At 40.1% G+C, this 26,023-nt stretch overlaps 6 protein-coding genes and 4 non-coding genes across 18 annotated transcripts; 5 read left to right on the plus strand and 5 right to left on the minus strand.

Annotated features, from left to right (window-relative positions):
• Positions 1 to 44: 44 nt before the first annotated feature.
• Trnas-cga lies at positions 45 to 126 on the minus strand. The gene has a single exon. It is a non-coding gene; the product is annotated as a tRNA-Ser (tRNA).
• Positions 127 to 349: 223 nt separating this feature from the next.
• Positions 350 to 431, minus strand: Trnas-aga. Its single transcript has one exon. It is a non-coding gene; the product is annotated as a tRNA-Ser (tRNA).
• A 203-nt stretch (positions 432 to 634) lies between these two features.
• Positions 635 to 716, minus strand: Trnas-cga. Its single transcript has one exon. It is a non-coding gene; the product is annotated as a tRNA-Ser (tRNA).
• Positions 717 to 2,226: 1,510 nt separating this feature from the next.
• Positions 2,227 to 3,171, minus strand: LOC124199565 (predicted GPI-anchored protein 58). Its single transcript, XM_046595400.1, has 3 exons — positions 3,069 to 3,171; positions 2,900 to 2,958; positions 2,227 to 2,809 (listed from the first exon to the last, which is right to left on the minus strand). Exons 1-3 carry the CDS (start codon positions 3,084 to 3,086, stop codon positions 2,335 to 2,337), a joined length of 552 nt encoding a protein of 183 aa, XP_046451356.1. The 5' UTR covers positions 3,087 to 3,171; the 3' UTR covers positions 2,227 to 2,334.
• Positions 3,172 to 3,878: 707 nt separating this feature from the next.
• On the minus strand, positions 3,879 to 3,960 carry Trnas-aga. The gene has a single exon. It is a non-coding gene; the product is annotated as a tRNA-Ser (tRNA).
• Positions 3,961 to 4,662: 702 nt separating this feature from the next.
• LOC124199265 lies at positions 4,663 to 5,773 on the plus strand. The gene is made up of 2 exons (XM_046595026.1): positions 4,663 to 5,576; positions 5,650 to 5,773. Exon 1 carries the CDS (start codon positions 4,744 to 4,746, stop codon positions 5,566 to 5,568), a length of 825 nt encoding a protein of 274 aa, XP_046450982.1. The 5' UTR covers positions 4,663 to 4,743; the 3' UTR covers positions 5,569 to 5,576; positions 5,650 to 5,773.
• Positions 5,774 to 6,550: 777 nt separating this feature from the next.
• Positions 6,551 to 10,436, plus strand: LOC124199264. Of its 8 annotated transcripts, none has more exons than XM_046595023.1 (7): positions 6,551 to 6,956; positions 7,081 to 7,121; positions 7,247 to 7,848; positions 7,911 to 8,315; positions 9,195 to 9,845; positions 9,951 to 10,096; positions 10,189 to 10,436. In XM_046595023.1, the coding sequence occupies exons 4-7, from the start codon at positions 8,219 to 8,221 to the stop codon at positions 10,378 to 10,380; spliced, it is 1,086 nt and encodes a 361-aa protein (XP_046450979.1). In that variant the 5' UTR covers positions 6,551 to 6,956; positions 7,081 to 7,121; positions 7,247 to 7,848; positions 7,911 to 8,218; the 3' UTR covers positions 10,381 to 10,436. The 8 variants fall into 8 exon arrangements, 7 of the variants coding, with proteins under 7 accessions (XP_046450979.1, XP_046450980.1, XP_046450976.1 ...); XM_046595024.1 differs by having other exon boundaries at positions 7,617 to 7,848; XM_046595020.1 differs by having other exon boundaries at positions 6,551 to 7,121; positions 7,617 to 7,848.
• A 124-nt stretch (positions 10,437 to 10,560) lies between these two features.
• On the plus strand, positions 10,561 to 14,249 carry LOC124199262 (sodium-independent sulfate anion transporter-like). Its single transcript, XM_046595016.1, has 13 exons — positions 10,561 to 10,741; positions 10,983 to 11,136; positions 11,213 to 11,496; positions 11,693 to 11,891; positions 11,953 to 12,173; positions 12,249 to 12,426; positions 12,553 to 12,717; positions 12,786 to 12,947; positions 13,033 to 13,173; positions 13,250 to 13,395; positions 13,466 to 13,630; positions 13,703 to 13,853; positions 13,925 to 14,249. The coding sequence occupies exons 2-13, from the start codon at positions 11,106 to 11,108 to the stop codon at positions 14,047 to 14,049; spliced, it is 1,968 nt and encodes a 655-aa protein (XP_046450972.1). The 5' UTR covers positions 10,561 to 10,741; positions 10,983 to 11,105; the 3' UTR covers positions 14,050 to 14,249.
• A 2,498-nt stretch (positions 14,250 to 16,747) lies between these two features.
• On the plus strand, positions 16,748 to 20,593 carry LOC124199263 (sodium-independent sulfate anion transporter-like). Its single transcript, XM_046595017.1, has 12 exons — positions 16,748 to 17,058; positions 17,133 to 17,416; positions 17,603 to 17,801; positions 17,861 to 18,081; positions 18,155 to 18,332; positions 18,458 to 18,622; positions 18,697 to 18,858; positions 18,932 to 19,072; positions 19,149 to 19,294; positions 19,386 to 19,550; positions 19,623 to 19,773; positions 19,842 to 20,593. Exons 1-12 carry the CDS (start codon positions 17,028 to 17,030, stop codon positions 19,961 to 19,963), a joined length of 1,965 nt encoding a protein of 654 aa, XP_046450973.1. The 5' UTR covers positions 16,748 to 17,027; the 3' UTR covers positions 19,964 to 20,593.
• Positions 19,961 to 26,023, plus strand: LOC124199261 (sodium-independent sulfate anion transporter-like). 2 transcript variants are annotated; one of them, XM_046595015.1, is made up of 13 exons: positions 19,961 to 20,028; positions 22,885 to 22,948; positions 23,036 to 23,337; positions 23,541 to 23,739; positions 23,820 to 24,040; positions 24,114 to 24,291; positions 24,358 to 24,522; positions 24,593 to 24,754; positions 24,829 to 24,969; positions 25,042 to 25,187; positions 25,271 to 25,435; positions 25,507 to 25,657; positions 25,735 to 26,023. In XM_046595015.1, the coding sequence occupies exons 2-13, from the start codon at positions 22,921 to 22,923 to the stop codon at positions 25,878 to 25,880; spliced, it is 2,004 nt and encodes a 667-aa protein (XP_046450971.1). In that variant the 5' UTR covers positions 19,961 to 20,028; positions 22,885 to 22,920; the 3' UTR covers positions 25,881 to 26,023. The 2 variants fall into 2 exon arrangements, with proteins under 2 accessions (XP_046450971.1, XP_046450970.1); XM_046595014.1 differs by lacking the exon at positions 19,961 to 20,028 and having other exon boundaries at positions 22,668 to 22,948.

Below are 26,023 nucleotides of genomic sequence, written 5' to 3' on the forward strand. Positions count from 1 at the left end.
ACTTTAAATAAGACTAGTAATTACTTCCAAACACGAAAAAACCGCGCAGATGGTAGGATTCGAACCTACGCCCTCAGAGAGGAATTGATTTCGAGTCAATTGCCTTAACCACTCGGCCACATCTGCTTGTATGTGAGCAGAGCTCCCATACAATTTCCAAAATTTTCGGCAAGAAAAAACAAACAAAACAAACATGCAAACTTCGGTGTGAAGTAGGAAAAGTTGTTGATTGTGATACTTGATGCAAAATATATTAGCCTGAGGAAGCGACGAAATCGCTTAATAGTTCAACTTGAAACAGTGCATAAGTTTTGCCTTGGGTTTTGCATGCATTGCAAAAAAAATGATTCGCAGTTGGTAGGATTCGAACCTACGCCCTCAGAGAGGAATTGATTTCTAGTCAATCGCCTTAACCACTCGGCCACAACTGCCGTGACTATTGAAAATGATTTCGCGTAAAAACCCAAATCCAACATATTTCGACTGAGGAACATATTGTTACAAACCTGTGTATCCCACAATTCGCGTTGCTAATTTGCGTAAGAAAACATTCTAGAGTAATTCTGACCTTTTGTAAAAGACTGTTCTCAAAGTTTTTTTTTTTAAATTCAACAATTCGCAAAAACAAAAAATTCGCAGATGGTAGGATTCGAACCTACGCCCTCAGAGAGGAATTGATTTCGAGTCAATCGCCTTAACCACTCGGCCACATCTGCTGATATAACTCTGTTTCGCTCAAGAGTTACAATACCTGTGAACACCTGAAGCAAATTTCGTCTTAGTGTTTCTCAAATTGATGTGGCCTATAATGCTCTCAGAAAAATATTCATTCTTGAACTGGAGAATCCAATTTATCAACGGTTGGAATATTTTTCATCCAGCAAACTCTGAAAATGAGTGTTTAAATTAATATGACAAGAGCGGGGGTTGGCAACTCCCCAGAATCTTCGTACACCCTGGTCCGCCCTGGCCAGAATCTCCCTATCTCTCCTCTCATAGAATCTTTCGGAATCTCTAGAATCTCTCTAGAATCCCGAATCTTCGTACACCCAAGTTGTGAGTTGCCAACCCCCGGACAAGAGGACAATAGTTGGTCACATCTTAGTTCAATCACAATTATACTTTTCCTCTCTCTTGTTCATTTTGGCTATTGCGAAAAACTTATAATAGTTGGGCATAATAAAAGAAATTTGTAAATGGACGCAAAGGTAAGGTAAAAATAATAAAATATCTAGAAGTGGCATAAGAGAAGTTGACTGTTGACTATAAAACACGCAAAAAATAATTAATCCATCCTAAATTTTTTCATATCCTAAAGACCGTAACGAATATAATGAAAAGAATGTAATTTTTTTCAACATTTTTTTCACCTTCGCATCTTGTCTGTCGATACTCGATAAGCGATATAGGGGGAGGGCCGGCGGAGTTTATTCCGGGTTTATTATTTCTGATTACAATTAACCCACGGATGAGTGTTGTAGCTTTCCGGCATTAGGCTACTCGATGTTGTTACCGACATACCGACTACCAATTGCAACCAAATCAGCATTTATATAGAACTATCGCGGCCGAGTAGTGGGCGGTGCTGAGATGTCTTTCTGGTCCGCTGTCGGATCGGTTATTCACAAAAACATTTGACGTGGTGGTGGTTAACTGGTTATGTCGTCGCCCTGGTCTTTTGACTGTTTTGTCGCTGTATATTATATATCTTTTTCCAGGAAGAAATATACGGTGTCCCGCGGGCACGCCACACGCAAGCGCACCCGTGTTTCAGGGTCCCGAGTCTCTTGTAAAACATCAAACAGACGGAGAAATATATATGAAAAGGGATTGTTATTTTTACGTAAGGAACAATAATATAAGCGGTATTTCCAATGATGCGGTTAGGTGCAGGGGTGAGAACATTTGTGGCATATAAACACTGTGCAATGAAATCCCGGAATTGATTTGAGACATTTTGAATGGCCCGCGCTTTTTCTTTTTACGGAATAAGGCGAATTGATGGGATGCACTGCTGCTGTGTCCCGGGGAAGATGGTCGTGCAGGCGGGAGAAATATAATGGACGTAATCTCGTCATGTGAACCGACAATGTGGTGTAGTAACCATTTCAAAGGCGTCTATTACAGAGATCAAAATAGCGTGCATTTTAAATTGCGCGCTATACTGCTGGGAACGTACGTCAACCCAATCGAAATAATAAAAGAAACGCGCGCCAGATTTTTGAGATTTATGAATTGAATTTTATTTTGTCAGATGAGTTTACTGTCATTTATAGAAGATGACCGTCAGGTATTTATTCACACACCAGCAGTAGAGGTATATGTCGGTATGATTTAATAACGTCCGTTGCCGCTCTGAGCTGGACCGGATTGAGCCGGAGCATACGCCTGCTGTTGCTGGGCAGGAGCAGCGAAGGTCTGTTGGGGAGCAGCGAAGGATTGTTGTTGTTGGGGAGCAGAGAAGGTCTGCTGTTGCTGGGCGGCAGGAGCGAAGGAGTCGGTCAAAGGTGCCGAAGCGGATTGCTGGGCAGATTGCTGCTGGGCCGATGAAGCTGCTGCTGCTGAGGCTGTTGGGTTGACGGTGATGCAAGTGCAGATCTGCTGGGTGGTGGCCGGTGCGGCGACTCCGCTGATGAAAGCAGAGCTAGCCGATGCTGCTGGGCTGGCTTGTTGCTGCTGGCTGCTGGATTGATCAACCGGAGCGAATGACGGGCGGCTGCTGGGCGATGGGCCTTGCAATTGTTGGCTTTGACCGGCATAGGCCGGGGGAGCGCTCATCATTCCACCGAGTCCAGGGTTTCCCTGGTTGCTAATCATATCGAAAACAAAATCCATCAGCCAATCAGTGTCAAATTTTAATCTCACATTAAAAATCTACTTAGAATGTAGTTCAACTTACTGCTGGGAGAGGTACTGGCCGGAGCAGCTAGCGCTCAACATGGCACAAATCATAACGACCTGCCAGAAAGTCATATATATTAGTTAGAAACAATTCAATACGATTCTATTTTAAATTCGATTCGAGATTCGATTATAGGCTACAATAATAAGGAGTTGGTATAACTTACAGTTTTGAAGGTATTCATCTTAAATTGAGGAGTGAACTTGATTGTTGACTGAAGGACTTGTAAAGGTGAAGTGTGATATTCCAAGAAATCCGCAGCTCTTTTTATACCCTATACTCCGCGGTCCAGCAGCAGGCGCATCACCACCCAGCAAAAAACACGGAAAACTTTTCTTTTTTTTCCATTGGGATAGGAAAAAAGTTCAATAATCCAGGGAAAAAAACTGACCTCGTTCAAAAATGAAGTTGAGCTTTCACCTTTTTGTTTTGTTGGGCTATAAAGGCTATTGTCTCGCCGAGAGTTCGAGGTTATAGATTTTAAAATAGAATGTCCAACGATTGACCTGTTTTCTATTTAGCATTTAAAGGCCTCACAGTCCAGTTTGAACCGCTTGAGAACTAGGCCTATACACAAAACCCAAAATGCATGCGCATGTATACACCTATACATCGCCTATGAGTCATTAGATATACGATTATATGTACTGAGCAGGATTTTAGACTAACAAATTCCAAATAAAAGAATATGAAAGTTCAAAACTATAGAATCCTGCTAGAATGTCGAACGCCACATACCTTCCGATGAGCAAACATACAAGTAATCACTGATTTCACTTGTGCCAGGCTGCAGTTTGTTTTCCTCAAGGAGATGCAGCCTATTCTCCCAACGTCTTCAGGTTAAAGGATATTTTCACAATGGTTTTTAGCCTTGTACGCCACTCCAATGACAGTTGTATTTGAACACATATTTAATATAAAGTCATAGATTAAACTATCTTCTTTCTTAAAAATAGATTCGAAAATTAAAAAGTTTCGCAGTTGGTAGGATTCGAACCTACGCCCTCAGAGAGGAATTGATTTCTAGTCAATCGCCTTAACCACTCGGCCACAACTGCCTTGTAAAAACTGCAAACATTTTATAAATTTAATGTAATGTTTTGAAGTGTCTCCTTGATATTTTTTTGTATGTCTTAGTCTTTGGCGATGGAGCATTTACCGTGTTTTACATGATCTTTCTAGTAAGAATATGTGCATTTCCATAGAAAAATTTGGGTTTTAGAAAGAAGGAGATTTTCAGATTTGCAATATATTAATTTGTTTCCAGAAAGATTTGTTTATACTATGTGGGGCACAAGATTAATGATAAATTCGATCATTAGTTTGCTAAGTTTCCATACCGTCTATACGGAGACCACGGCGGAGACAATTTACGCCGGATTTCTGCTGGTTTGATGTAAGGTAGCCTCAGGACTACGACAGAGACAGCGTAACGAAACCTACAAAAGAAGCGGAGCGTTATTTTCTAAAAGAGAGGTGGCAGCCTGCTGTAAAGCGATAAACAATTCATCGTTGCTGCCCTTGAAAGTCGCGAAAGTGGAACAGACATTTCCCGACATTTCCAATTATATTACACACTAATCTTTTTTTTTTTTTTTTGTGAGACATACATATATAGCCCAAAAGTGAATCACAACCTACATCATATAGTAGGATATCATGATTATATTTTAAAATCCTGATAAGGAATAACCAATAACGATTGGACCATACGGAAAGGTAATCGACGTTTTCGTTTGTTTTCCTTATCTGGTGCCGAGTGCTGCACATACTAGATAGTCTTTCTTGCCACTTTCATCTCGTTTCATCACATAAATACACATTTAGCTGCCGTGCGAGAAATGTTCGACAAGGTATCGATTTCAATGGCGATGATCAAACCGGTCAACTGCAAAAATTTACTGTTTGGTGTGACTGCTGTAGGCCTATTCACTGTTGTGTTTATCAGTTACTGGCAATTAATAAGACAGCCAAAAACCCCGCCAAAAACAAATAACAGCAGTGACAAACTGATATTTAAATGCAGCTGCAATCGGACGTTAAAACAAGTTCCCAACAACAATTCAGACAACAATTCGACGGTACATCGACCTGGCGGTTTCCCGTGGTGCAGTGCGAATTCATCCACACGCGGAGCACACCAGAAAGTCATCACATATTCATTATTCGCTACTGAGAATTATGAAAATTTGCCAGTGTCTAAACGTTATGACACACTGTTACGAAAAATTTTGATTGCGGTGGAGAAACTGTATCCCGGCTGGATCGTCCGGATTTATCACAATTTTCACAGTGAAAACGACCCAGACAATTTTTTTGCCAAAGAGTTGTGCGAATTGAATTGCCAGTTTAATCACCTCGACCTGTGCAATGTTACAGATATCACAGCTAACATCCCAGCACTGACACCCATCGATCCAGCTCTCCTTCGAGGACTCAACGGAAGGATGTTCCGCTTTTTGGTTATGCTCGATCCCAATGTCGACGTTTTCATTTCAAGGGACTCGGACAGTGTCATCTTGCGGAGAGAAGTCGACGCTGTTGACGAATGGCTCCGCTCCAATTACACCTTTCACGTTATGAGGGATCACCCATTCCACTTTGCAGCTATATTGGCAGGTGCGAGTTTGCTTTCATATAGTCTATCCCTATCCGGTGGTGTCTGAAAAAAAAAGTACGAATAATCCTATATTTGAAATTGAAAATAATAATAATAATAATTTGCCTCCATCCGTTTGCACGTACAGGAATGTGGGGAGTTAAACTTCACCAACATCGAGAACTCGTTGAGGGTTTGACGAGAGCTATGATAATGGCCGGCCAAGATGAGGAAAAATATACAGACCAAACGTTGTTGGATAAGATCGTTTGGCCTTCAGCCCAGTATGACGTGGTACGTGTAATATACGTTCTTATATGCTGCGCATTTAGGCCAATATACGCAATGCAATCAATCTCTTGAAATTAGCCTAATATGTATCTCCTTTTCTCTTTAAAACATCTGGATGCGCACTTATAACCAATTAGATGGCTCATGACAGCTACCATTGTCAAAGAGACGAACTGAACAAGAAGTCGCCTCTAAAAGTTTTCCCGTTCCCCACAATGCGCAATGGCAGTTACTTCGTCGGTGATGTTGGTGAAAATGCAATAGACAGTCCCATCCCCCCAAAATGTCCAGAAGCATGTCGACCACCAGATCACAAGGATTGGGAATACTGTTGATTTTTTGTTCGGTAAAAATCTGTTTGAAAATACATATAGTTCCACGTTTCCCAATAACATAGACCGGTAACATTATAAATAGTTAAATACTAAAATATCTAAGTCGAATTCATCACCTGTCGAAGGTATAAGGGATGTGCAATTATAATCCTGGTAATCCCGGCGGTACTGATAAGAATGTCAGTAATGACTGAACAAAGTATATATGTGACATGCACGTATAACTTGCTGGTCGACAACTTTCGTTCTATACTGTCACGACAACCGGTAAAAAAAGTTACGTGTAGTTTCACAAGAGAGCGCCACTTGGGAAACAATTTACACCTGAGACATTTTTTGCACGGGGCAAGCCAACGTTCTACAATAATATAGTCACAGTCAGATGGCGAGCAATCAAAATAACAGCTGATCAGTTATAGCTGACGTATAATAGTGCCTAATTGTTTTTGTCATTTATAAGTGTAACCTAGAAGATAAACGTGATACAGTGGTGGCGAAGCTCGTACATCTATTCACTATGCCCAACCTGCTGTGCTATTATTTCGATTATTTCAATCAGAAGGATTTCATTAGAACTTCTTATAAGAGCAATGCATTAATATCGGGTGTGTTCAAGTGGATTCTGGTCGTGATTATCGTGTGCATTTGTACCCGAAATCAGCGTATTTCCAAAATAGGAAAAGAGTCTCCGGCTCCGGTGATGTGCTCGGGGAATTTACTAGACCAAAGGGATCACCACTACGCCAAAGAAGCTGATGGATCGTACGACAACAGTCGAATGATATCCAAATTGGGATCTTGCCACCTGATGCCTTACACTTTTAATCAAGTAGTTGGCTGTTTTAATGATTTGCTTAATGAAAATAATGAGCGATACTACTTAGACCGGAATCCTTCTAATAATCTGAACTTCATCAAGAGACCCAATAAAAATTTGCATTTTGCATTCATAGGCGATTCCAGAATTCGACAACAATTTTTTAACTTGCTCAAGGTAATAATAGACAGTAGCTAGGCTATACGATAATATGTGCGGCTGTGGATGGGCAATATTTTTAAAAATATAGGTTCAATCCTACTTAATTATTGTGCAATCTTTAAATTATTTATATTAATTAGTTGATTCCAGACTACGACCGGAAATCAGAACCGAGCCCACTCCCATTTGTTTATCACGGTGATATGGAAGTTACTAGTGAGATAATGAGACTACGCTTATCCTTTCAATGGCGACCTCTAATTAATGACAGTGTTACCGATACGATACGTCAGTGGGCAACTTATAGTCAAACTGATCGACCAGACTTGATTATTCTAGGTGAAATTTAAGAATGGGGTAGTCCGGGGTAGTCGTGAGCTCTATCTGAATGACTGTCACACTAATTTTGATGATCGTACAGTATATCGTTAATGATGCCAGCATTCATATAAATTATAACCGGATTTAACATTAACAGCAGTTTTTTTTAAATCAATTTCTCATACACAGGTATTGCCATGTGGCATATGTTTTCAACGCCGAAAGAAGACGACCATCAACTTTATCGGAAACAACTGAAGCGACTCGCTCCGTTCCTCGGCCAGTTGGCGAATGTCAGCAAAGTTATTTGGCTCAACCAATACCCAGTCGTGGAAAAGTATGGTGACATTGGCGCTATGAACACGGAGGTTTTTTCGGAAAAGATCGATCACTATAATGATGCCGTTCGGTCTGAACTTCAGTGAGTAAATTATATTGTCGCATAGAAATCTAGATTCAATTAAAAATTTGATTTCTTTATAGGAATTATCCAGAAATGCGAATCTTGTGGGATTCAAGTAATTCATTAGTTGAGGAATACATCCGCGGATGTGTTGTCTTTCAACAGCGCCTGCAACTTGGAGTGTACCTGGTCACAGATCCAGACTATTCCTATATTAACTGCAATGATTGCAGACACCCAGGGTACTCGGCCCTGTCGCAAGCCACTCAACTTCTTTTAAATGACCTTTGCAACGGCCAACATTTAAATTTCCCCCTTAAATAATATCGGCATTCACATTTTGATACCTTTTCCCTTTCACATATTAGGCTTGTGAACGCTACTACCCATGGCAAGTGAATACTCCGAACTTTATCAAATCCACCCAGAAGCACATCATACCCATTGGCAACTATTCCAAGGACTGGGGCAAAAGACAGAGACAGGTAATTTATAACAGAGGCCGGAGACTCCCAATCCCTTTTTCTTTTAGGCACATCCGCTACATCCGCACAGACGTCGTCTATAAACTTGCGTGGCAAGTACACTCTCTATGTTTATTACCTTTTATACATAAAGCCACGCCTTTTAATCAACCGCAGTAATAATCACTTGGAATTAGTTGCCATACTAAACGAATAAGCAGCCATAGCGATAACATAACATCAGTGAGAAATAACATCCCTAAACAGATTGTAATGACTTCCGAGAGCAATAAATTTATTTGCCTAAAGACAACAAATGCTATCAGTTGAATTCTTAGCTATATTAACAGCATCATTGTAAAACATTATCAATTAATTCTCTACCCAGTAAATATAAAAAAACGTGTAATATGTGATGCAACTATAGCAAGCAGAGTCACCCCAAGACTCCTTCACCTAGGTCGATATGCCGTTAAACTAATAAAAAAAAAGAAACAATTTAGTCCATTGCGTAATAAGGTTTTGTTAAAACATAACCAACACTGTGCACTATATATTATTCATCTATACTTATATTTTTGTTCCGTCGTGAAGTCCGAAAGTGAAACACAACTGATAATATGGTGCGCGATTTTGAAATCCTGATAAGAAATAATGAATTTACTTTTTCGTCTTTTATCTTATCAGATGAACGCTACACAGATAGACCTAAGGTTGTTTTTCGTATACCCAAATTTTATTATCTCGTTTTAAAGCAGTTGCGATGACAGGCCTGCTCCCCAAAGTACAGTATATAAATCTCAATAACGATGATCAAACCGATCAAGTGCAACGCTCGAAATTTACTATTTGGTTTTATTGTATTTGTTGTTGTATTTGTTGTTTGTTGGCAATTCATAGGACTATCGAAAAAACCTTCAAAAGTGAAGCAAACCAGCAGCAATATCAAAGTCACGTTTAAATGCAATTGCAATCGAACGCTAACAAAATTTGCCAACGAATCAAATTCGACAGTGCCACCTGGCGGTTTCCGGTGGTGCAGTGCGGAATCATCCGCTCGCGGAGCACACCAGAAAGTCATAGCGTATTCGTTGTTTGGTACCGGAACTAAAGAAAATGTGTCGGCAGTGTCTAATCGCTACGACTCGCTGTTAAGAAAAATTTTGATTGCGGCGGAGAAATTGTATTCCGGCTGGATCGTCCGGATTTATCACAATTTTCACAGTGAAAACGACCCAGGAAATATTGTTTCCAAACAGTTGTGCGAATTGCACTGTCAGTTCAACCACCTCGACCTGTGCAGTGTTACAGATATCATAGGGAACATCCCAGCACTGACACCCATCGATCCAGCTCTCCTTCGAGGACTCAACGGAAGGATGTTCCGCTTTTTGGTTATGCTCGATCCCAATGTCGACGTTTTCATTTCAAGGGACACAGACAGTGTCATCTTGCAGAGAGAAGTCGACGCTGTTGACGAATGGCTCCGCTCCAACTACACCTTTCATCTGATGAGGGATCACAAGAATCACACGGCAATTATTTTGGCAGGTGCGAGTTTGCAATTTCCTGAAATTAGCACGAATAATTCTATTTTTAAATGAAGAGAAAAAAAATTATTTGTCCCCATTCTTTGCATACATGTGTATTGTGTAGGAATGTGGGGAGTTAAACTTCACCAACGCAGAGATCTCATTGAAGGTTTGACAAGAGCTATGATACTGGCCGGCCAAGATCAGGTAAAAAGTACAGACCAAACGTTGTTGGATAAGATCGTATGGCCTGCAGCCCAGTATGATGTGGTACGTGAACATGTCAGTTTATCAATCATTCGTAATGTAATCAATTTTTTAAATTAATTATTCCGGCCTTTTTCTCTTTCAACCATCATCAGATGGCTCATGACAGCTACCATTGCCAAAGAAATGAACTAAAAAAGAAGTCTCCGCTAAAAGTCTTACCGTTCCCCACAATGCGCAATGGCAGTTACTTCGTCGGTGGTGTCGGTGAAAATTCTAATGAAATCCCATCAAAATGTCCAGTAACATGTCGACCACCAGATCACAAGGACTGGGAATACTGTTGATATGTTGATATCTATTAAGTCAAAATCTGTTCGAAAATACAATGAAAGTTGCCCATTTTCCATCAACAAAATACTGTAAAATGAAACGCTGCTGTCGCGTACAGCGGTGCAGACTTAGATAATAATCAACGTTAAATAATCGAAGTGTATTCCTGGAAATAACGTTAAGTAAACGACTATAGGAGACATGACGAAAACGGTAAAAGCGTCACCTTTATATTCCTTATATAAACATAACCCCCCAAAAAAATTTCTGTCAGTTTGAAAAGCTCCTCAAAACTGCACCGCCGATTGGCCACAGCAACGTAAAACCCCCGCAAAAGCCGCCCGTGACCCGGCCGTGACCATACTTCAAAAAAATGTATCTTATTTTATTGTAATAAGTGTAATAAATTATTTGTCGTAATAAGTGGTGATGAGCAGGAACTAAATTCAATTAGCCTAGAATAAAGTGCTTAGACTTGTTTTATGACATATTGGTGGATGTTGTTATCAACGCCCAATAAGCTAAGTCGGAACTTTTGGATAAGATCAACTTCAAAAGTGTCCCATGAATCGGTCGGTAACTCGAAACGCTGATCGTTTTATTCCGCTTTCGACAGATAGATTTATTGGCTGATTTAGTCTGGCTTTTGCTTGCCAGTCGTCCATACGCGCGTCTGGGACGTTCCACAAGTTGCAATTTCAACGAGACGTTTTTCTTATTATTCCCCCCCCCCTCCCCCATGGCGAAAATGGAAGGAAACAACGATTCTAGTATACACAAAAAATGTCTCAATCGTTTTTTTTTTTTAATTTTGAAGACTAACATAATATCCTTAATTTTTTCCAGGCGATAGTGACGAGGCAAGCCAAACTGCGGGAAAACCGAATTCCGTGACCGTTATCCGGTTGAAAAAGGGACAAGATGATAAGCCACCAGCGTCTTGGTGGCAAAAGAAGAAAGAGCGCATTTTTCGAAAGAAAACGCTGTACATGCGCGTCCCAATCCTGACGTGGCTACCGAAATATTCCCTGCAGGATTTCGTGGCCGATCTAGTGGCCGGCATCACTGTCGGAGTCACAGTGATTCCCAAAGCACTCGCTTACGCAACCGTGGCCGGACTTCCTCCTCAGGTATATTTTTATACTGGATATTTTCTTTATTAATTTTAAAATATGAATTAATACTGACAGGTATATTTGAGTATATACTTGTTAAGTATTCAAGGCTATAGCTATAAAGTATAAATATAGTTGTAGAACAAGGATGTTGATTTAGAAAAAAAATGTTCCGTGTTGACACCTTTATCATCACGATTTGTTTATTTAGTATGGTCTGTACGGGTCATACATGGGCTGCTTTGTTTATCTTCTATTGGGAAGTACGCCCGTCGTCACTATCGGCCCGACGGCTCTCATGTCTCTCGTCACATACGATTCCGGGGCGGCGCTAATGGGTCCCGAAGCGGCCATTCTCTTAGCTTTCATAACCGGATGCATCGTTCTTCTCTTTGGGCTTCTCAATTTCGGTAATAATTTCACATATAAAAAGATAACTTAGCTACTTGATTGATTTGCGTTTTTCTGCAGGGTTCTTGATTGACTTTATAGCTGCCCCCGTAGTGGCTGGGTTCACTAGCGCCGCCGCTTTTACCATAGCCACAACTCAGATCGAAGCTCTTCTCGGGTTGAAGTTTGACGACGAAGGTTTTCTCAATACGTGGATCGCGGTGTTTGAACACATCGGTGAGACCAAGAAATGGGACGCAGTTTTGGGTTTCTCTTCCATCGCCATTTTACTTCTCCTCCGGGTAACACAAAACAAACGGGCAATCATAAAATTGGTAAAATTTAATTCTTTCAAAAATGTTTTATGGTATATTTAGATTCTCGATCAAGTCAAATTGGGTAAAGAAGGCGAGAGGAATCGATGGCAAAATTGGTTCAACACGGGATTTTGGCTGATTTCGGTTTCCCGCAACGCCATCGTCATCGTCGTCGCGTCGATTATTGCTTACGTTCTTACAGAGCCGGGACGAAGTGATTATCCTTTTACGCTCACTGGTAATTAATTTTTAATTTGAGGCTTTTTTTCTTTAACTATCATCTGTGTTAGCTGTGAGAAAAAAAAAGAATTGAAAATATTACGCAAAACAAAATTTCTAATGGAATTTTTATGGGATATTCTAGGTGACATTCCTAGCGGATTTCCTCCTTTCAAACTTCCCGCGTTCTCCTGCCAGAATGGCGATGAGACATACTCGTTCGTGGAGGTATGCAGAAATCTTGGTTCATCTCTTTACATCAGTCCTTTGGTTGCCGTTCTCGAATCTATCGCCATCGCCAAATCTTTAGGTACTAATAATCAATTTGTGAAAAATGTTCATTTTTTAAAAATCAATTTCTTGGACTTGATACTACAGCAAAAGGGAAAAGAATTGATGCCAGTCAAGAGATGATCGCTATTGGAACGAGTAACATCTTGGGCTCGTTTGCGTCATCTTATCCGATCACTGGCTCTTTCTCTAGCACAGCTGTCAACGCCGCCAGTGGCGTACGGACACCTTTAAATGGAATTTATACCGGTAAATTCAAATTTGGCTCACAGCACCAATTGGATTTTTTAAATTTTACATTACCAAAATCTCATACGTATGTTTCCATATCCAGCCGTTTTGGTGCTTTTGGCCATTTCGGTCTTGACGCCGTACTTCTTCTTCATTCCAAAAAGCTGCTTGGCGGCTGTCATCATCTGCGCCGTGATTTTCATGGTGGAAATCAGCTTAATGAAAATGGTCTGGAAGTCAAAGAGTATGAAAAATATTTTTTAAATTCTGTACTTGGTTAGTGAACTAATATTCATGTTTTTATATTCGCAATAATTCAGAAATCGATTTGGTTCCGTTTGGAGTCACATTCGTCTTTTGCGTGTTCGTCGGACTTTCCCAAGGCATTCTGATTGGCACAGCTGTAAATCTGGGCATGCTCTTGTACAGTACGGCTCGACCACGGATTAGAATTCACAAAATCAAGGTATTAAACTACGCATATTTTTAGAAAAAAAAAACTAAAATTACTTTGCTTATAATTTACATCCCGAAAGAATCCAACGACCGAATATTTGCTTATAGCCCCGGATCGCAGCTTGGTGTTTACAGCTATGGAATATTTCATCTCGAGTGTTCGCAAGGCCTCGGCGCTTTATCCCGGCATAATCGTCATCATCGACATGAGCCACGTCTCGGCGGCGGATTTCACTACCGCTTACGTAAATTCATGCTGAAAGATTATTTGAAAAAAAGGGACTTTGGCCAATGAATTAAACGTTATGCATACACAGGGATTCGACAACATGATCAAGAGCCTGCAGAAACACGGCCACAAACTCGTCTTGACTAAGACCAAACCAGAAATTTTGCCCATTTTGTCTGGCATAGGCTGCGACCTGCACGTCCACAGCAACGGAATGGATCTAGACGCATTACTTAAAGGTATATTATAATCGTTAATAAAATACTAAATGTTTATTGACGAATAATGATGTTTATCTCACTTGCAACAGAGATTACCTTGACAACTTCAATAATAACGCCTAAAGTGTCATCATCTTCATCGTCTTCCAGTATTAGCAGCAATTCGGAGGATTGTGTTGAAGTTGAAGTAACGTCGCCCACCTCCTCGGATTGATGTCCACATCAAACGTCTATGTGGTGAAATATAACCATCTCTGAGTTTTGTGCAGGGGTACGAAATCAAGTACTAAATTTGTCTTAATGCTTTAAATCCTAAACTGATGAGATTGCGTTATTTAAATAACATCACATCAATCCTTGTTGAACGACGTTTAAATATTTGTACATAGTTTCTACCCACAACCTTTTCTTTGTCAATACACCTAATATGTGAATCCACAGACGTCGTCTATAAACGTGCGTAGCAAGTACACTCTCTATGTTTATTACTTTTCATACATATAAAGCCACGCCTTTTAATCAACCGCAGTAATAATCACTTGGAATTTCTTGCCATACTAAACGAAGCAACTATAGCAAACATAACATCAGTGAGAAATAGCAACCCTAAACAGATTGTCATGTAATGCCTTCCGAGAGCAATAAACTTATTTGCCAAAAGACAACAAATGCTATCAGTTGAATTCTAAGCTATAACAGCATGCATCATTGTAAAAAATTATCAATTAATTCTACCCAGTAAATTAATAACGTGTAATATGTGAAGCAATACTATATAGCAAGCAGTCACCCTAAGACTCCGCTTTTCAATTTAAATCTTTCTCTCCAATTTTAATCTCGACCATATTTTTGCAATTAATCAATTCAAATCAATATGTAATTTATACAGTGTCAGCCTACTTTGACGTACTCTAAAAAATATGTTAAGTCACTGATGTTAAAAGATATTTATTATGTAAATTTTCTAAAATCATCGCAGAAGCTTTGTAACAGTGTCACCGACCGCACATAGCGACGGCAGTTCTCGATAATGAGATGGAGAAGAGTGCTGATGGGGTCAAAGCTCAGGCCCACAGACGAACCCTATTTGGTAATTGTCTACCTGACAATCGAGACGATCCCAAAACAGACGAAGGTTGTGCCAAATGTAAGTTGCACAAGCCACGCCAGCAGATTCTGCGCTATAAAGCGTAGTCACCCCAAGACTCCGCAGGACTCGCTACCTATAGCTCTGTTCGATGACAGACCCTGTTCGAGAAGTTACATTAGATTTCAATAAGCATGATCACATCGGCCAAGTCCAACGCTCGAAATTTACTATTTTGGAAATTTATTTTTTATTGGATTCGCTGTTGTATTTGTTGTTTGCCGGCAATCCATAGGACTATCGCAACAAAATGTACCCGGAAATTCAGTTGAAAACATTCAGCCGTCAAATGTGAAGCAAACCAACAGCACTGATGTCAAAGTCACGTCGAAATGCAATTGCAATGGAACGTTGACTAAATTTGCCGACGAATCAACTTCAACAGTGCCACTTGGCGGTTTCCGGTGGTGTAGTGCGGATTCATCCGCACGCGCAGCACACCAAAAAGTTTTCGCGTATTCATTGTTCGGCAATGGGAGTAAAGGAAATGTGTCGGCACTGTCAATTAATCGCTACGACTCGCTGTTGAGAAAAATTTTGATTGCGGCGGAGAAACTGTATCCCGGCTGGATCGTCCGGATTTATCACAATTTTCACAGTGAAAACGACCCAGGAAATATTGTTTCCAAACAGTTGTGCGAATTGCACTGTCAGTTCAACCACCTCGACCTGTGCAGTGTTATAGATATCACAGGGAACATCACATCACTGACACCCATCGATCCAGCTCTCCTTCGAGGACTCAACGGGAGGATGTTCCGTTTTTTGGTTATGCTCGATCCCAATGTCGACGTTTTCATTTCAAGGGACTCGGACAGTGTCATCTTGCAGAGAGAAGTCGACGCTGTTGACGAATGGCTCCGCTCCAATTACACCTTTCACGTTATGAGGGATCACCGGTTTGACGAGAGCTATGATACTGGCCGGCCAAGATGAGAAAAAATATATAGACCAAACGTTGTTGGATAAGATCGTGTGGCCTTCAGCCCAGTATGATGTGGTACGTTAATACGTTTTTTATCAATTATACTCAATGTAATCAATTTTTTAAATTAATTATTCCGGCCTTTTTCTCTTTCAACCATCATCAGATGGCCCATGACAGCTACCATTGTCAAAGAAATGAACTGAACAAGAAGTCGCCTCTAAAAAGTTTTCCCGTTCCCCACAATGCGCAATGGCAGTTACTTCGTCGGTGGTGTTGGTGAAAATTCTAATGAAATCCCATCAAAATGTCCAGAAGCATGTCGACTACCAGATCACAAAGATTGGGAATACTGTTGAAATCTATTCAGTCAAAATCAGTTCGGAAATCAATGAAAGTTGCCCAGTTTCCAATAAAATAACATGAAATACTGCTGTCGCGTATACAGTTGCTTATAATCAACGTTAAATAATTGAAGTGTATTCCTGGAAATGACGTTTAGTAAACGACTAGCTATATGAAAAACACATGGCGAAAAACGGTAAAAGCGTCACCATTATATTCCTTACATAAATGTTACCCCCCAAAATTGCTGTCGGTTTGAAACCTCTGTTCAGTTTGGTGTTGGGCACTACCGCACTGTCGTCGGAGTGTGTTCAGTGTGACGAGAGGCCATAGAGGCTTAATTGTATGAAATAGAGGGCCTCAAAACTGCACCGCCGATCGACCACAGCAACGCAAAACCCCCGCAAAAGCCACCCGTGACAAAACTTAAAAATAATATCTTCTTATTGTCAGAAACTGTCTATGAGCAGGAAGTAAAAATAATTAGAATATAAAGTACTTATACTTGTTTTATGATATATTGTGGCGCATTCTACGATGTTATCAGCGCCGAACCTAATATAAGTCAGATAATCTCTTGTTTGAGATCAACTTCAAAAGTGTCACAACTAATCGATCGATAACGCTGATCGTTTTATTACGCTTTCGGCAGATAGATTTATTGGCTGATTTAGTCTGGCTTTCGCTTGCCAGTCGTCCATACGCGCGTCTGGGACGTTCCACAAGTTGCAATTTCAACGAGACGTTTTTCTTATTATTCCCCCCCCCCTCCCCCATGGCGAAAATGGAAGGAAACAACGATTCTAGTATACACAAAAATGTCTCAATCGTTTTTTATTTTCATTTTGAAGACTAAAATAATTTCCTTAATTTTTTCCAGGCGATAGTGACGAGGCAAGCCAAACTGCGGGAAAACCAAATTTCGTGACCGTTATCCGGTTGAAAAAGGGGCAAGATGATAAGCCACCGGCGTCCTGGTGGCAAAAGAAGAAAGAGCGCATTTTTCGCAAGAAAACGCTGTACATGCGCGTCCCAATCCTGACGTGGCTACCGAAATATTCCCTGCAGGATTTCGTGGCCGATCTAGTGGCCGGCATCACTGTCGGTGTCACAGTGATTCCCCAAGCACTAGCTTACGCAACCGTGGCCGGACTTCCTCCTCAGGTATTACTGGATATTTTTAAAATTTATTCCAAACATATTTTACTACTGATATAGGTATTTGAGTATACTTGTTAAGTATTCAAGGCTATAGCTATAAAGTATAAATATAGTTGTAGAACAAGGATGTTGATTTAGAAAAAAAATGTTCCGTGTTGACACCTTTATCATCACGATTTGTTTATTTAGTATGGTCTGTACGGGTCATACATGGGCTGCTTTGTTTATCTTCTATTGGGAAGTACGCCCGTCGTCACTATCGGCCCGACGGCTCTCATGTCTCTCGTCACATACGATTCCGGGGCGGCGCTAATGGGTCCCGAAGCGGCCATACTCCTAGCTTTCATAACCGGATGCATCGTTCTTCTCTTTGGGCTTCTCAATTTCGGTAATAATTTCACATATAAAAAGATAATTTAGCTACTTGATTGATTTGTTTGTTTACAGGGTTCTTGATTGACTTTATCGCGGCTCCAGTCGTGGCTGGGTTCACCAGTGCCGCCGCTTTTACCATAGCCACAACTCAGATCGAAGCTCTTCTCGGGTTGAAATTTGACGACGAAGGTTTCCTCAATACGTGGATCGCGGTGTTTGAACACATTGGTGAGACCAAGAAATGGGACGCCGTTTTGGGTTTCTCTTCAATCGCCATTTTACTTCTCCTCCGGGTAACATAAAAAATGGGCAATCATAAAATTGGTAAAATTTAATTCTTTCAAAAATGTTTTATGGTATATTTAGATTCTCGATCAAGTCAAATTGGGTAAAGAAGGAGAGAGGAATCGATGGCAAAATTGGTTCAACACGGGATGCTGGCTGATTTCGGTTTCCCGCAACGCCATCGTCATCGTCGTTGCGTCGATTATTGCTTACGCTCTTACAGAGCCGGGACGAAGTGATTATCCTTTTACGCTCACTGGTAATTAATTTTTAATTTTAGGCTTTTTTCTTTAACTAACATTTGTCTTAGCTGTGAGAAAAAAAAAGAATTGAAAATATTACTCAAAACAAAATTTCTAATGGAATTTTTATGGGATATTCTAGGTGACATTCCTAGCGGATTTCCTCCTTTCAAACTTCCCGCGTTCTCCTTCCAGAATGGCGATGAGACATACTCGTTCGTGGAGGTATGCAGAAATCTAGGCTCATTTCTTTACATCAGTCCTTTGGTTGCCGTTCTCGAATCAATCGCCATCGCCAAATCTTTAGGTACTAATAATCAATTTGTGAAAAATGTAGATTTTTTAAAAATCAATTTCTTGGACTTGAACAAATTACTACAGCCAAAGGGAAAAGAATTGATGCCAGCCAAGAGATGATCGTCATAGGGACGAGCAACATTTTGGGCTCTTTTGCGTCATCTTATCCGATCACTGGCTCATTCTCTCGCACAGCTGTCAACGCCGCCAGTGGCGTACGGACACCTTTAAATGGAATTTATACCGGTAAATTCAAATTTTGCCCATACAGCACAATTGTGGATTTAAATTGCCAAAATCTCATGTTTTTCACATACAGCCGTTTTGGTGCTTTTGGCCATTTCGGTCTTGACGCCGTACTTCTTCTTCATTCCAAAAAGCTGCTTGGCGGCTGTCATCATCTGCGCCGTGATTTTCATGGTGGAAATCAGCTTAATGAAAATGGTCTGGAAGTCAAAGAGTATGAAAAATATTTTTTAAATTCTGTACTTGGTTAGTGAACTAATATTCATGTTTTTATATTCGCAATAATTCAGAAATCGATTTGGTTCCGTTTGGAGTCACATTCGTCTTTTGCGTGTTCGTCGGACTTTCCCAAGGCATTCTGATTGGCACGGCTGTCAATCTGGGCATGCTCTTGTACAGCACGGCTCGACCACGGATTAGAATTCACAAAATCAAGGTATTTTTATTTCATATGATAAACTAAATTTTTAGAAAAAAAAAAAATCAAATTTCTTTATTAATTTCTTTACTAATTTACATCCCAAAAGAATACAACGACCGAATATCTGCTCATAGCCCCGGATCGCAGTTTGGTGTTTACGGCTATGGAATATTTCATGTCAAGTGTTCGCAAGGCCTCGGCGCTTTATCCTGGGATTATAGTCGTCATCGACATGAGCCACGTCTCGGCGGCGGATTTCACTACCGCTTATGTAATTCTTGCTGAAAGATTATTTGAAAAAAAAGGGACTTTGGCCAATGAATTAAATGTTATGCATACACAGGGATTCGACAACATGATCAAGAGCCTGCAGAAACACGGCCACAAACTCGTCTTGACTAAGACCAAACCAGAAATTTTGCCCATTTTGTCTGGCATAGGCTGCGACCTGCACGTCCACAGCGACGGAATGGATCTAGACGTATTGCTTAAAGGTATATTATAATCGTTAAAATACTAAATGTTTATTAAAGAATACTGATGTTCATCTTGCTTAAAACAGAGATTACCTTGACAACTTCAATAACGCCTAGAGCGTCATCATCTTCATCGTCTTCCAGTATTAGCAGCAATTCGGAGGATTGTGTTGAAGTTGAAGTAACGTCGCCGACCTCCTCGGATTGATGTCGACATCAAACGTGTATGTGATGATAACCATCCCTGAATTTTGTGCATGGATTCGAAATCAAGTACTACATTTTTCTTAATGCTAAATCCTATAAACTGAGATTGCGTTATTTAAATAACATCACCATCTCCTTTGTTGGACGTCGTTTCAATATTTGTACATATAGTTTCAAGTATACCCACAGGCCACAACCTCTTCTTACCAAAAACTTATGCAAGAAAACATTTCTATAGAGAAAAATCAGAAAAAATCCAATCATATAGTTTTATTGTAACTTTCTTTATTGCGTTCATTTATTAATGTAAATATGTATCACTTGGCACGAGATTAATCTATGGGACTGGCGGGTATTTAGCTATTGCTCAATAAGAGCTCTTATAATTTATAATGTGAGCATGCACAATCGATTCCCACAGACCTTGACAACTTCCGCCTTTCTGGCCCATTATTCCTTTTGCCAATATGTTTTTTTGTTGGTTTAACAAGAGCCCAATAAGCTCTGCGGGCTGTATCGTGCAGGTTCCATCAAGCATAAATTTATTCTTGGAATGACGAAAACGGCAAAATGAATTGCATATAAATTTCGAGTGGATATTTTATTGAAGAAATAAACTCGGATACAACTAGCTGGTAGCTGCTTGCTATAATAACAAGATTACATCATACAGCGTAGTATGACTTGATAACTTTATTTAAAAGAAAGAAAAAAAAAATAGTTAATACGATGATTGTAAGTTCATTTTCACCTTGTAAAAAAGTACACAAAGAATAAAGACACGCACCTGCTCGTATTATAACGTCGCGTGCAGAAAACGAAAATTGTGTTTTGTCGTGTTACGTCTTCCAACACTTTCAAGGCCTTTTCAGAAAAAAACAAACATAAAATATGTCTAACACGTCACGTCTTCGCCTTATCTGCCGTGAAAGGGGAAAAAAAAAGAAACTACGCTCTTTATACATTGTTGAAACAACTATACGTTTGCATTGCGTACAAGACTATACACATTCCTGCATCTGCTGACGCGCACGAATAGCTTATAAAATTAGATCCGTACCTCGCAAAGGAGATTCACAAGAATGACAAGCCATTAATTCTCAGTTTCGCACTTGGTTCGGCGAAACAAAATCCCAGGAGAGAATTTCGCAACGTCTAAAAATGGGCGTCATTAAATTTACCTTAAAGAGGATACAGAAATAAATTTTATTTGATCAAATTCCTTGAAATAGTAGACTATTTTCTTTTTGAGGCTCTATGGGGGATTGAGAATCGTGTGTCATTCACCGAAACTTTGACTCGACAGTCGACACTACACAAAAAAACATTAAAAAATAAAATAAAAAATAAATTAGGACGAAAATATTCAGGGCGTTTTTCTCTCTTTGCAAGTGCAAATGGTGTAGAATCGATAGTCTGTTCTATTTACACAAGTAGACCAGTCTGGACAGTAGTGGAACAAGTGAATATTTTTTTTCGCACGCAAATCTGTACTAACTCCATTGGCAAGTAACTTATTAGCTGACTGAATTGCTTACGTTAATTATTGTATTTTAATTTTTCAATTCAAAATTTTTAATTAATATTGGAAGCGGTCTCAAATTTTAATTATTTTTTATTCGCTTGAGTTATAGAGTAATACAGATTTATGTGAAGTGGAAAAAAAAACTGTAACTGAGTGCGATATGTCATAAAATAACAGGCTGTTGCCACAATTACGTTGGATACGCTATGCATAGATATCAGTAATAGCAGTACAAAGTCTGAGTGTGTTTCCAAAACTCTAAGTAGAAATATCCAGACCTATCCAGTTTGTTCCCGATTTCTAAGTTATTATTGTGGGTGTTTCTGAATCCAGCTATAAAATAATTTAGTTTCGTCGGAATTTAGAGGACAATTCAACTATTCCCAGTCGCTACAAGACAGTGTGTAAATAGCTAAATAAAAACACATTTCTATGTATAGGCATGGTGTAGGAGATCTTTGAAAAACATTTTTATATAAGGGAAACGAAAGCCTTTCGTATTTTGAGGATAAACCCAGCCAGAAGTCATAATTCGCTTCACTCTATTCTAGCTGGATTGCATGTTCCCTGCAGCTACTTGTTGAGTATACACAAAAAGTTTCTTGTTGGTGTTATTTTACCGTGGTTGTGTACGTTATTCGCAACTGACCAGAAACACCTGCGTTATAGAACAGGCTTGATAATCAGACGTATATTTATTACGGATTCCATCACGTTCTGTTTCCTCACTTGAAAAACAACGGCTTAGAGTTAATCTCAATTTACAACAAGAGAATCCCATATCAAATGGCTGCGCGGTAAAACCCGCTATCTGGCATGTTGTTCAAGTCCAGAAACTTCTGGTTAGATGCGTCAAAGCAAATAAAGTGGAGAACTAAATTAAACCATATTAGAGACTCATATTTGTTCGAGGCTTCGAGCTTCAGGAGATTAAGAGAGATTTTACTTGAGGACTTACCTATTAGATTATAGGCGTGCTTTAGATAGTATAAACTGATCTTCAAAACATTGAAAAACATCCGCTAATTGCAATTTTGAAAATTGTTGAATTTCACAAAAATAATTTGCGCTCCATTCATTTATTCATAAAAGAAGTATAGATTTTTAGCGATTGATAACAAATCCAAATCGGGAAGGAGAATTAAATTTTGCGCGAATGAAATAGCTCTATTATAGCACGAGCGTTGCACGCGGGAGGTTATCTGCGCTGTCAGTCGAAACAATGTTTGACTTGTCGTTATCGCTTGGTATAATAAGACCCCACTATACTATGGAGTTCACTAGATAAACGCAAAACTTAATTCCCAACACAATTGTTGTCCGGTGTATACATATCGTTGGATTTTCCATGCAGCACGTCAGTCCATCGATAGATTGTTCTTAATTTTTTTTCCCAGTGACTTACCGCAGTCGATCGCGACACTTTGTCGGCCATGGCAACGGACAGAAGAGCTGAATCAAGTAGGGCTATTCAACACGAATGCGATGATGCATTTTTAAGTAATGAACTTGAAATTGATCAATAGTTTAATCATATTTTCTGTGCAGGCAGCGACAGTGACGACGACGACATTCCCGTTGAAGGGCCACAACAGACTTCGGTGACTGTCATTCGTTTGAAGCCCAAACATGACGGCGGAGACGGTTCGGAACCGAAATCCTGGTGGAGGACGCGGAAAGAGCGCATTTTTCGCAAGAAAACGCTGTATATGCGCGTTCCAATTCTGAAATGGCTACCGAAATATTCACTCCAGGATTTTGTGGCCGATCTAGTGGCCGGCATTACTGTCGGAGTCACAGTGATCCCACAAGGATTAGCTTACGCAACCGTGGCCGGACTTCCTCCTCAGGTATTAACTAATATAAAATTATTTTTTTTATGTCCATATAGTATGATTATGTTGTAATAGCATTATAGTGCTTATGCTGTTATTATTTATTGCCAACGCTTTATTTGGAGTGCTTTAATAGTAGTAGTTGAACGCCGGTTTCAACGACTATACTCGTTGTGTGTGAAACATTATTACTAGCATTTAAATTTTTTAAATTTCAGTATGGATTGTACGCTGCTTACATGGGCTGCTTTGTCTATGCTCTACTCGGTAGCACACATGCAATCACCATCGGACCAACGGCTCTCATGGCTCTCGTCACGTACGATTCCGGCGCATCGCAAATGGGACCCGAAGCGGCCATCCTACTCGCCTTCCTTACTGGATGCATCATTCTCCTTTTTGGGCTTCTGAATTTCGGTATGACGATTAAATCAGTGTGAAAATGGAAACATTTCTGATGATGGCTGTATCGTTATGTCTATGTCCGATCGCTACAGGTTTCCTGATTGATTTCATCGCGGCTCCAGTCGTGGCCGGATTTACAAGTGCCGCCGCCTTCACTATCGCCACAACTCAGATTGAGTCACTCCTAGGGCTCAAGTTTGACGCCGAAGGTTTCCTGAATACTTGGATCGCCGTGTTTGAACACATCGATGAGACCAAAACATGGGACGCCGTTTTGGGTTTCTCTTCCATCGCCGTTTTACTTCTCCTCCGGGTAACTTAAAAAACGTTCAATCATAACACTTCTTGTGAAAAGGGAATTCCGAAACATATTTTTTAAAATTTAGGTTCTGGATCAAGTTAAATTGGGTAAAGAAGGAGAGAGGAAACGATGGCAAAATTGGTTTAACACGGGATTTTGGCTGATTTCGGTTTCCCGCAACGCAATCGTCATCATTGTTGGTTCCATCATCGCTTACAGTCTGGCCGAGCCTGGAAATTCCACTTTCCCTTTCACTTTAACAGGTACAAACTCATAATAATTATAAATACTAAATTAAAACGGAATCATTTGGCTTGAATTTCTGACAGGCAAAATTCCCAGTGGATTTCCCCCTTTCAAGGCGCCAGTGTTCTCCTTCCAGAACGATGACAAGACTTATACGTTTGTGGAGATATGCAGAAATCTTGGATCCGCTCTCTACATCACTCCACTAGTGGCCATTCTCGAATCGATAGCAATCGCTAAATCATTTGGTAATACAGAGCGCAGCATTCTATTTACAATTTTACGTATTTAATTTTTGATTTTTTTTACTGCCTATAGCTAAAGGCAAGAGAGTCGATGCCAGTCAAGAAATGATTGCCATCGGTATGAGCAACATTATGGGTTCGTTCGCATCGTCGTTCCCAGTCACCGGCTCGTTTTCGCGCACTTCAGTCAATTCTGCCAGCGGCGTACGAACACCCTTCGGCGGACTATACACCGGTACTAACAAGCTTTAACTGACTATATGGAGGTCATATAAAATATTAAACATCCAATTCTTATTTATTGTATAGCTTCCCTCGTTCTGTTGGCCATCACGGTCCTGACGCCTTATTTCTTTTATATTCCAAAGAGCTGTTTGGCGGCCGTCATCATTTGCGCCGTCATCTTCATGGTCGAAGTCCATTTAGTGAAGATGGTTTGGAAATCGAAGAGTAAATATTCTTGCTTATTAACTAGCCTTTTTTTTCTAAATTAATCAATGACTGTTTATTTCGTGAGCGCAGAAATTGATTTGATTCCGTTTGGAATCACGTTCATCTTCTGCGTCTTTGTCGGGCTCGAACAAGGAATTTTAATCGGTACGGCCATCAATTTGGGAATGCTGTTGTACAGCACAGCTCGACCGAGAATCCGGATCCACAAAATTGAAGTATGAAATAGTTTGATTGGTCCAAAAGGTTAAATTCTGGCATTCAAAAAATTTCGGTTTTCAATGTATATTTGTTTAAACAGACTTCGAACACGGAATATCTTATCTTCACCCCGGATCGCAGCTTGGTGTTTACAGCTATGGAATATTTCATGTCGAGTGTTCGCAAGGCCTCGGCGCTTTATCCTGGGATTATAGTCGTCATCGACATGAGCCACGTCTCGGCGGCGGATTTCACTACCGCTTACGTAATTCTTGCTGAAAGATTATTTAAAAAAAATGGACTTTGGCCAATGAATCAAATGTTATGCATACACAGGGATTCGACAACATGATCAAGAGCCTGCAGAAACACGGCCACAAACTCGTCTTGACTAAGACCAAACCAGAAATTTTGCCCATTTTGTCTGGCATAGGCTGCGACCTGCACGTCCACAGCGACGGTATGGATCTTGACGCATTACTTAAAGGTACTGTTTTAAAATAGCAATCGATAATCGACTTGAAAAAGTACGAAATTCTTATCGGCTGATGAATTTGCTGATAGATATTGCTACGTTGTCTCCAACACCTATGGTATCAACCGCTTCGTCATCTACTTTGTCGTCAGTTACAATCGCCAAAACGGATTCTCAAGTTGAAGAGACATCAATGACCATTTCGGTCGACGTCAAAAAAGTTCCAACCGGATGAGTGTGTATTAGCGATAATTTCGCTTTAAATTCTCTGCACGTTTTCCTATAAGAAACAAACTGGCCTACTTTATAATTATTATATCTTCTTGAAGGAGCATTGTGAAATAATACATATCAATAAATTTTTAATTGAATACGTGA

Source organism: Daphnia pulex, chromosome 8, assembly GCF_021134715.1.
Source record: "Daphnia pulex isolate KAP4 chromosome 8, ASM2113471v1".
In the NCBI taxonomy this organism is placed as follows: domain Eukaryota; kingdom Metazoa; phylum Arthropoda; class Branchiopoda; order Diplostraca; family Daphniidae; genus Daphnia; species Daphnia pulex.

What these genes read in the sequence shown, in the direction of transcription:
- LOC124199565 (XM_046595400.1), bottom strand. An exon ending in GGCCAGTACCTCTCCCAGCA is followed by an intron (nt 2,810 to 2,899) that starts GTAAGTTGAACT and finishes CGATATGATTAG; the next exon opens with CAACCAGGGAAACCCTGGAC.
- LOC124199261 (XM_046595015.1), top strand. Translation starts at nt 22,921, where the DNA reads ATGGCAACGGACAGAAGAGCTGAATCAA. An exon ending in TGGCCGGACTTCCTCCTCAG is followed by an intron (nt 23,338 to 23,540) that starts GTATTAACTAAT and finishes TTTAAATTTCAG; the next exon opens with TATGGATTGTACGCTGCTTA. An exon ending in TTTTGGGCTTCTGAATTTCG is followed by an intron (nt 23,740 to 23,819) that starts GTATGACGATTA and finishes CGATCGCTACAG; the next exon opens with GTTTCCTGATTGATTTCATC.
- LOC124199263 (XM_046595017.1), top strand. Translation starts at nt 17,028, where the DNA reads ATGGCGAAAATGGAAGGAAACAACGATTCTA. An exon ending in TGGCCGGACTTCCTCCTCAG is followed by an intron (nt 17,417 to 17,602) that starts GTATTACTGGAT and finishes TTGTTTATTTAG; the next exon opens with TATGGTCTGTACGGGTCATA. An exon ending in CCATTTTACTTCTCCTCCGG is followed by an intron (nt 18,082 to 18,154) that starts GTAACATAAAAA and finishes TGGTATATTTAG; the next exon opens with ATTCTCGATCAAGTCAAATT.
- LOC124199265 (XM_046595026.1), top strand. Translation starts at nt 4,744, where the DNA reads ATGTTCGACAAGGTATCGATTTCAATGGCGATGATCAAACCGGTCAAC.
- LOC124199262 (XM_046595016.1), top strand. Translation starts at nt 11,106, where the DNA reads ATGGCGAAAATGGAAGGAAACAACGATTCTA. An exon ending in GGAAGGAAACAACGATTCTA is followed by an intron (nt 11,137 to 11,212) that starts GTATACACAAAA and finishes AATTTTTTCCAG; the next exon opens with GCGATAGTGACGAGGCAAGC. An exon ending in CCATTTTACTTCTCCTCCGG is followed by an intron (nt 12,174 to 12,248) that starts GTAACACAAAAC and finishes TGGTATATTTAG; the next exon opens with ATTCTCGATCAAGTCAAATT.
- LOC124199264 (XM_046595018.1), top strand. Translation starts at nt 6,645, where the DNA reads ATGCCCAACCTGCTGTGCTATTATTTCGATTATTTCAATCAGAAGGAT. An exon ending in AATTTTTTAACTTGCTCAAG is followed by an intron (nt 7,122 to 7,246) that starts GTAATAATAGAC and finishes TATATTAATTAG; the next exon opens with TTGATTCCAGACTACGACCG. An exon ending in GCCGTTCGGTCTGAACTTCA is followed by an intron (nt 7,849 to 7,910) that starts GTGAGTAAATTA and finishes ATTTCTTTATAG; the next exon opens with GAATTATCCAGAAATGCGAA.